The sequence below is a fragment of the Mytilus californianus genome, unplaced genomic scaffold (genome assembly GCF_021869535.1).
Source record: "Mytilus californianus isolate M0D057914Y unplaced genomic scaffold, xbMytCali1.0.p SCAF_8, whole genome shotgun sequence".
Classification (NCBI taxonomy): domain Eukaryota; kingdom Metazoa; phylum Mollusca; class Bivalvia; order Mytilida; family Mytilidae; genus Mytilus; species Mytilus californianus.
The window spans coordinates 43,579,520-43,589,026 of record NW_026262734.1 but is presented as its reverse complement, the minus strand read 5'-3'; the positions used below and the strand labels follow the sequence as shown (position 1 = coordinate 43,589,026).

The following is a 9,507-nucleotide window of genomic DNA, read 5'->3' as shown; positions in this document are numbered from 1 at the left end:
AAGATTTAAGTGTGGACTTTCTCAAAATGCAATTTCACTGAAAAGTATCCCGGCGTAGTATAATAGTTTACCTTAGTGGTGACACCGTGTGTTTGATACAACATAACGTCGACTCCAAATTTTAAGACGTGCATAGGCCTTACGTAGATCTTCATACATTCATACATTAATTTGTATTTGTTTGATTTAAAAGTGCAAAACAAAACTGAACAAAAATATATGTAAGAGTCAAGAATGGGAATGACGGATTTTACGGCCACAAGTCCAAATATATATATTAAGCGATATGATTAGAATATGTCCTATTTCCGTTGCAAAATATAGTTAGCATGCATTTTGTGTCCAGGGATACAGGGACGCGTATATATGTGTGGCTTAAACAAATCAGTACTAATCTGAACTCATCGTTATATCTATATATAAAAAAGAAAATAAAAAGTGGACACAAGTGGATACAGTGCTATTTCTATAAATATAAAACTTTAAGAAGCAGGGGCTACAGTAGAAGGTTGTCTTGCTGCGCATCGTTTTAATGTTCAAGAAAACCACTTTCCATGAGCTATATGTGATTCGTATTGTCTACTACTATCTGGGTATAAATGCAATGAATGGACAGAGGGACGAAAGAACGGACGGATGGACCAATTCACCCATCACTATATACCGTCCAATTTAGAAAGCGGAGTATATAGTGAATCTAAGGCAAAACAAAATGAAGCAAATCGAAAAAAAAAAAAAATGCCCGACATATAATTTAGCAGACTTTGTTTTGAAGGAGGTGAAAATGAATATTCCATTTTCAAAATAACCTCCCGACCCAAAGATACTAACATTAACTTCTCCATATGAAAGTTTAACGCCACTTTCAACAATATCCCAATTTAATCGTGGTGTTCTGTTTTGTTGGTGGAGGAAGCCGTGGTAACAAGAAAAAAAAAAAAACTTCCGACCCTTCACCGAAACGTAAATTTAACATGCTTGATAATGTCCAAACGTTGTAATTTTGTAATACTTAATTCGATAACCTCTCTTTTCCAAAAAACTAACTGATAAAAGTTGATAGAAGGAAAATGTCAGGGCAAAATATTTTATGTGAATAAGAATTAATTCATTTAACATTATATAAAATTGTCAGTGACCTTTCTAGATAAAATAAAAATATAAAGATAATCAAATTCAAAACGCTTTTGTTTCAGTCTTTTTTTTAATTGTCAAGTACACAAATTTCTTGTTTGCTTTATTTTTAGAATTTTACGCTACTGTGTAACACATTTCTCTATTCTAGAAAATGATATAAAATAAGGAGATGCGGTATGATTGCCAAAATAGACAACTATCTACCATGCAGAGACCAAATGACGTAAATGTTTGAAACTTAATTACACCTTATATAAGAATGCCGGATTTTGATTGGTTGTTAGCCAGTGTATTTTTCGCATATTCTAACATTTTTTCCTCATTTCAAACGAATTTGCCTGTTTTTCACCACTGCCGGTGAATTTGCCTCAAATTCCCCTCTCTGCCGTGGTATTTGCCATTTTGGATATTTCTTTTTTACCCTCGCGAGCCAGTTCACGCCAAAATTATTCGGAAACTTTCTCACTTTATCCCGACAACATGGTTAAGCACTATTGATTGAGTTAAACCGGAAACTGTCAGAAATATACATATAAAGAGGGAAAAAAGGTCTATACAAATGAACGATTTAATGATGGAATAACAATGACGTTTACACATATAGATACCATGACGTTACAAAAACACTAACGTGTATAAGTACATGTATAATTCCCGCGGTACTACGATTTCCCTTCACATGTACAGACAGTTTCAATCAAAATCTATTCGGTGTAATTAAACAGATATATCATGTTATGGAGGGATATTTGCGAAAAATACGTCTTGGGACCAAATTTCCCTCGCCTAGCGGCTTGGGAAATTTCACCGTCCCTTGACTGGTATTTTTCGCAAATACCCCTCCATAAAATGATATATATGTTCAATAGATCACCGTATGACAGATCCCCAACACTGAGCAAAACCATTCCCGCATATAAAAGCTAAGAAAGGCCCCGACATGACAATTATTTTTTAAATAAATTTCAAATAAACGAACGTTTTGAACAAAGATTGATGTACGTAGAGTAAAAAATCGGATTCGAATGTGATTTGATTCCTGTGTTTTTTGCTATTTCATTTATTTTGATACTTTGTAGATTTTCCTTGTAGTCGTTCAACAAAATAGTAAGAAATGGGGGAAAAACGATCGTATACTTAATCGATCCCTACTATGACACAATGCAAGAATAATGTTCGTGTTGTTTTGCTTGATCCTCGTCCGTGTATTGCGGAATAAATTTACTATTTCATTGTTTAAAAATCATCTCAGCATTATCAAACAAACCCATACAGGTAACTATAATGAATGATTATCTGTGCTTTTTGAGATAGTCCCCACTATAGCCTGTAGTGGTATTGGTATTTAACATCAGCGTCAAAATCGTATTGACTTTCCTAACACGTCTAATAAGAATGCACGAAACGGTCAACCTTGAACTGCTGATCCATATTAGCACCAGGATTTAACGGGAATATGCAAAACAGCAACTTTGACATTTGAAAAATCTACTGACTACAAGTGCAGACAAACTATACGGCAGGTTGTTTCCGGCCTGTTTTTTGTTACCTTTGTTTTGTATCTGACTTGTACGACGTTTCAAGAAGGAAGAAGTTCATTTTGCATTTAGAAGAGGTAGCAAAACTAAAGATATTAGAAACTTAAACGGCCATATACCAGTTAATGTAAGTTACAGTTTAAACTCACTTCCATTCATGAAGCCGAGAGTTTTTTCTCAAAAAATTCAAGAATCTAATAACTTTATAAAAAGAACCATTTCAAATTAAAGGTGAATGTTATACACATTTGAGACTTTTTGAAATGCAACTTCGCAAGTAAGTAATGTATAAAAAAGATTTCAGAGGTAAGCAAGCTACCATTTGCTTTTATTTGGGAGGGGGGGTTAAAATAAATTTAAAATAAACAGGCTTCATCCTTTTTTTTTGTTGAAAAAATGCAGGATGTGCCATGTCCATGTCTTGTTATCATATATATATATATAGGCATATGTTTTGGATTAAAAAAAAAAATGTTCATGCTTATAGGTTTTTATATGTCTCTGATAGTGTTGATCAGGATTAAACACGTGTCACTATATGATCCAATCAGAGCTTACCGTCCAAAATTGATGACATAAGTTGAATGATTTTCTTCACGATTTGCTGCATATTTGAACATGTATTACACGGACACTTTTTATTTATAGGATCAGTCGTGCATTGGTGAGTTGTTAGGGATTTTATCTTTTGATTAGATTTGATTTTTATATATATATTTCCTGTATTTTTATTGAAATATAAACGTTGGTAACAGCATTTCTTTACTTTCAGCATTGTCCAGAATACTATTCATGTCCATATATTGAAAAAAAATACATTTACGGACCGACCATTTAGCTTCAAAAGGGTGTGTGTTCTTTTCCGAGTAAGAAAACTATTAAGTTTTTCAACGCTATCGCCCAAATATTTTTTTTTCGAAATCAGCACTATTATATAAGGTATTCGGAAAACCAGGAGTCAGAACATTATTTTCAGTGTCACCTGCTTGACCATTATATATTTTTTCTCATAAAATTGGGGATCAAAATGTTTTTTTTTTTTTTAGGAAAAAGCCATAACCGGCCTTTTAAAGTTAAATGGTCAACCCCTTAGTGTACTAATATGAATAGTTACTGGAATTGTTTGAAAAAAAATATAGTTATTGATGCTAACGTAAATATTTTTAATTAAAAAGACAGGAAATATGTCGGTGAAACAAAAAGTTCAAATCTAATTGAAATTTAAAGTGCCCATGAACTCACTGATCATGCACGAGTGATTCTATTCATAAAAAGTGTCCGTGTAACAACTAAAAAGTGTCCGTGTAACATCTAAAAAGTGTCCGTGTAACACCCGTTAATGTACTGTTTTTCTATAGCTCTGCTTGGGGCAAAGTCGTACAACATGTGAAAAAAAATGTTTTTCTTATAAATCATGGTTTGAATTTGTCAATAAATATGCTATCCGTTATTTTTCATTTAATAATCATTGTTAACAAATATAGGGTATAGCATTGGGTGTAAGTTAGTTATACACCTCAGGATACGGTGTGTCTGGATAAGAAACCCCTCCGGCCGACGGGGTTTCTTATCCAGAAACACCTATCCCTCGGTGTATAACTATTACTTCAGGAATTGAGTATGATAATATAACTTTGAATCTTGAAATCTTGAGGAATTGAAAAGCGTGTTCTTTTTCAATCGCTATATAATAATAGTAGATCTACAAACAGCTTACCTAAAGAGTGATAAATTAATGTTATAATGAACCTGAAAAAGACATTTCACATTATTAGACGGACCCTGCACATTGCGAGTTAAATAAAACAATTTGAAGCTGTCGACACTAACAGGATGACTTTCCACAGAGTAAAGGTTGAGGATTATTACAAAGTGTTGTCTATAAGATCACCAAAGGATGTTTATGAGGGATACGATTACTTACCAGATCGCTTCCATAAACTGATTAGTAGTTCCTCAACTGAAGGGTATGCAGCCTCTATTGACAACAAATTTGTAAGTTCCGTAAATGTAAAAAAAGCAGACACAAAAACTAAAACAACGCTTTCATTGTGGGTTTGACGTGCATGATATGATTAAAAATGAGAATGGAAATGGGGAATGTGTCAAAGAGACAACAACCCGACCATAGAGCAGACAACAGCCGAAGGCCACCAATGGGTCTTCAATGCAGCGAGAAACTCCCGCACCCGGAGGCGTCCTTCAGCTGGCCTCTAAACAAATATTTATACTAGTTCAGTGATAATGGACGTCATACTAGACTCCAAATTATACACAGGAAACTAAAATTAAAAATGATACAAGACTAACAAAGGCCAGAGGCTCCTGACTTGGGACAGGCGCAAAAATGCGGCGGGGTTAAACATGTTTTTTGAGATCTCAACCCTCCCCCTATACCTCTAGCCAATGTAGAAAAAACAAACGCACAACAGTACGCACAGTAAAACTCAGTATAAGAGAAGTCCGAGTCCGATGCCAGAATAGGAAAAAAAAGATAAATGAACAAAATGACAATAATACATTAATAACAACAGACTACTAGCAGTTACTGACATGCCAGCTCCAGACCTCAATTAAACTGATTGAAAGATTATGTCTTCATCATATGAAAATCAAGTACAATCCCTCCTGTTAGGATTGCATTGTACCTTATCCACTTGGTTTTTTTCGAAATGCAAAACCTTGTAAAATACTATTTTTTAATGGCACAAACTGACAAAAGAACAAGCTCTTATTATACTGTTTTAAATTGCATTGCATGGTTATGTTGTGCTTTATTTTTCTTGTCTCTGGGTAATATACAGCAACTGCTGCTTAACGCTTAGAAGAGTTGTTCAATTATAACTCTTGATACATATTACAAACTTCATCAATTGGGATTACAGATCCCATGTCCAAGTTTTGCTTACAAGGATCTGAAAACGCCCCGTTCTGCTTTCTGTTTTTAAAACCTTTCGGGATCCTCTAGTTTTGTCGGATTAATATACACCTTCAAAAATTTGTAGGCTGAAATTTCATTGACTGATATAATAACTGACAAAACAGAAAGTAAAACAGAGTGTTTTAAGATCATTGTAAGCAAAAGACTGAAATTTCATAAATGTTTAATATGTAACTATTATATTGTGCTTTGTTTTTCTTGTCCCTGGATAACATACAGCACATACTGCTCATAAACCCTATTATTAAGTACTTGTTTTAGATATTTAAAATTTTATTGTTTAAAAAATCTCCGTGGACAACTCTCGTTTTAAATGATAAAGATTTAACTTGAAAATACTTTGCTGAATTTGAAGTAATTTCATTGTAAAGTTTATCTGATTTGGCAAGATTTAGAAGTAATTTAAAAGATCTATCCACTGACTCCTATGTATACATGTATGAATTAACATGACAGGTTATCAAATATGTGTTTAAAGTACAATGGATAAGCGCTAAATCGTTAAACAGATATTTTCTTAACGTACTCACACTTATCCATTGTGTCTCATACTTAAACTATTGTCGTGACGACTTTCCCAATTACAGTTCCTTTCTTAATAAGACCCTATTATGTGTGAGCATAGGCGGATCCAGGGGGGGGGGGGGGGGGCCTGGGGGGCCCGGGCCCCCCCCCTTTCGTGGGAAAAATTTGGTTGATTATATAGGGAATCACTGAAGCATGACCGGAGCGGGCCCCCCCTTAGATCAGTCAGCCCCCCCCCCCCCTCTATGAAAAGTTCTGGATCCGCCACTGGTGAGCTTAAATAATCGCTTGATTATCTACACAACTATTCAATTTCAATTAGATCTATATAGTCAAGTTGGTTATTTTAATAGTAGGTGAAAATTGATACTAAGTCGTATGAACATGCAGTATGAGTATGATGAATATGATTCTGAAATTTGTCCATTATCGACAAAATAAAGCATAATCTAACTAATTTCCTAGTAAAACATGATGTTACTGTAAATAATTCAGATACACTTCTAGATTTACCCTTTTTATATTTTACGAATATTTCAAAAAAGAGGTGAAAGATACCAAAGGGACATTCAAAATCATAAGTCGAAAATAAGCTTACAACACCATGGCTAAAAAAGAAAAAGACAAACAGACAAACACCAGTACATAAAAAACAAAACACAAGATAGAAACTAGACAGAGCAACATGAACCCCATCAAAAACTGGGGGTGATCTCAGGTGCTCCGGAAGGGTAATCAGATCCTGCTCCACATGTGGCACCCGTCGTATTGCTCATGTAAGTACAAACCCGGTGAGAAGTCTAATTCAGTAGGTCACATTCGGGGGAAAAAGGGGGGAGGGGTGCGGGATTGTAGATACGACAATGAGAACATATCCGTCATCTGTGAAACAGATATTCCATAACAGTCAACCAACTCGTGATGGCGTCCGTAAAATTTACAAAGGAATGATTTCAACTTCACCACTTGGAACTCTTTGTTAAATAGTTTCCTTGAGAGCAGCAATTCTCTATTAAGGAAATCATGACAGGAAATACAAGCCCTGGAACTAAAATATGCGGTGAAACACAAATTTGACATAAATATCAAAATATCAATGTTCCAATTCTCTTATGAATTACACGAAATGGTCAATACTAGTCTAATCCAAGAAAAACAAATAACGATATTTTCTTATTGCTAAACTAATATTAACACACAATTAAAAGACGAAAAAGTGAAAGCTGAAACAGAGATTCGAACTATGCCTACACGTGTTACTTTCAACGATTACTCCAACTCATCCTAACCATGCGTCTACCAACTTACACTGTACAAAACGTTGTTTTTAAATATATAATGGCGCAGGTCCTATGTACAAATTTCATCGCACATATTGTTTTATGGAAAATCGTCAGATGTGTTCATGAACAGTGACACAGAGAGAATTCGAACCCCAGTCACGGCAAATAACTGCAAAAGTCATGGGTATATTTTAAAAATAATTCCAGAAATGAACAGAAATAAGTACATTGATCAATTCTAACTTAATGAAACGAATTACACAAAGGGAACAATTGAATTTTATAATGTGATGAATTCATTTCAGTGACGGATTAAAGAAGCGTTGATTCTAGAAAAAATAACCACGGTAAACGAATGGGCTAAAGTCATATGCAGCAGTGGTTCATTGGGGCGTTTTTTTTATGTTTGTTGCGAAGCAGCCAATCGGCTAACCTCGGGTGAGTCCGCTTCTCTCCAGATGGAGGTACGGAATCGGCTTAGTTGTGACGAATGACAAAACAGCCGACGAGTCGCAGATCTATGTGTTTTGTTTTTGTGAAGAGTTATTTGAGTTTTATACTTTTAAAAATGTATTATCATTTTAGGTTGCTTTCCAAATAGTGAATCTTTTAGATGATGGTCGCACGGTCTTAAAGAAAGCTGGACGCGTGGCTAAGGAATATGAAGGAACAGGAATATATAACGCGCTTGATTCATTTACACAACAACAGTATAATTTATTGGGTAGACAAAGAACCTTCTCTTTTGACGCACACAATCAAATTTTGATGAAACGACTATATGCCAGAAAAATGGAAACAGTTATGTCAAGAGTAAGAAACTATAGTGATTTGTTGTCTCCGTACGCCACCCCGACCGAGGGGGGATGATTTTGAAAATGAATATGTCCTGGTAAAAGCTAAAAACGAAAAAGAATAATGAATCCGAAAAGAAATTCCTCCTGCTCCCAAATATATATTATATCTGTTGGTTTTGATAAAAATGTCAATTGTATCTAACAAGTATACTGCTAGATTTGAAACATTGAACTTACCTTAGATTCCACAATTTACCGTTAGCAGAATTTTAGAGTGTTATAGAAATAGATAAGATAAGATAAGATATTTAATATTTTCCAAATTAGGTCCCAAGGGGGGCATACACGTATAACAAATATAATCTTTACAACATACAGTATTTTAAATAGAAATAGAAATTGAAATAGAAATTCTTGTTTGATCAATTATGGACCCTTGCAGGTTTTAAATTTCATACAATGATTACAATGATTTCTTTTATGACAATGAAATAAGAAAATACAACATAATAGAACAATGAATAGTTAAAGTTAATAGGGGAGACAATCTATAAATTTGAAAGGATTATTTCCCTTTGAAGAGTATTTAATAAACTTTCAATATATCATGTTCAGAGTTGCCAAAAAAAGAAGCCTCAACTGATTAAATATAAGGGTAATTTTCTCCCATGTACATGCAGCAACCAATTACAAAATATTTATGTATATAACATTTAAATTGCAAGAACTGGATTAGCACCTTTACAATTTTGATTGCAGTTTAACACATACATTAGGCATTAACGTACACGTATGTATACATGTATAATGCATACACATAGATAAAGTAATGCGTATTTTTTAAAAAGTTTAATATATATAAATAAACTAAAAGAAACTTGGCCATTTACAGAAATTTTGGATCTCAATTCAAAACCCTGTATAAGAAAATGACTTTACTTTTCAAGTACATTTTTGTATATCTTTATCTTCAGTGGCCATTAACCATAAACATATAAACATTTTGATTTGCAGTCTTAGTTATTAAAAGTTTGACAGTGCTCATCAGTTTGTGTATACAATAATTCACGAAAGTTATTTTATAATGGACAGTTTATTAAAAAATGAAACTCATCTTCTATATCATTATGAGAACAAAATTTACAAGTCCTCTATGACCTTTCTATATGCGCTCTTTTTCCACTCGGAATTGGTAGGCATTTATGCCAAATTTACATAATATTTGTCTGAAGTCAAAAGTTTTAATATCAAGATATTTTTCCATTTGAAATATACTTTTATGAGAA

At 33.8% G+C, this 9,507-nt stretch overlaps 1 protein-coding gene across 1 annotated transcript; it reads left to right on the top strand.

Moving 5' to 3' along the window:
- Positions 1 to 4,508: 4,508 nt before the first annotated feature.
- On the top strand, positions 4,509 to 8,985 carry LOC127712026 (histidine N-acetyltransferase-like). The gene is made up of 3 exons (XM_052218184.1): positions 4,509 to 4,670; positions 8,010 to 8,148; positions 8,981 to 8,985. Exons 1-3 carry the CDS (start codon positions 4,509 to 4,511, stop codon positions 8,983 to 8,985), a joined length of 306 nt encoding a protein of 101 aa, XP_052074144.1.
- Positions 8,986 to 9,507: the final 522 nt, after the last annotated feature.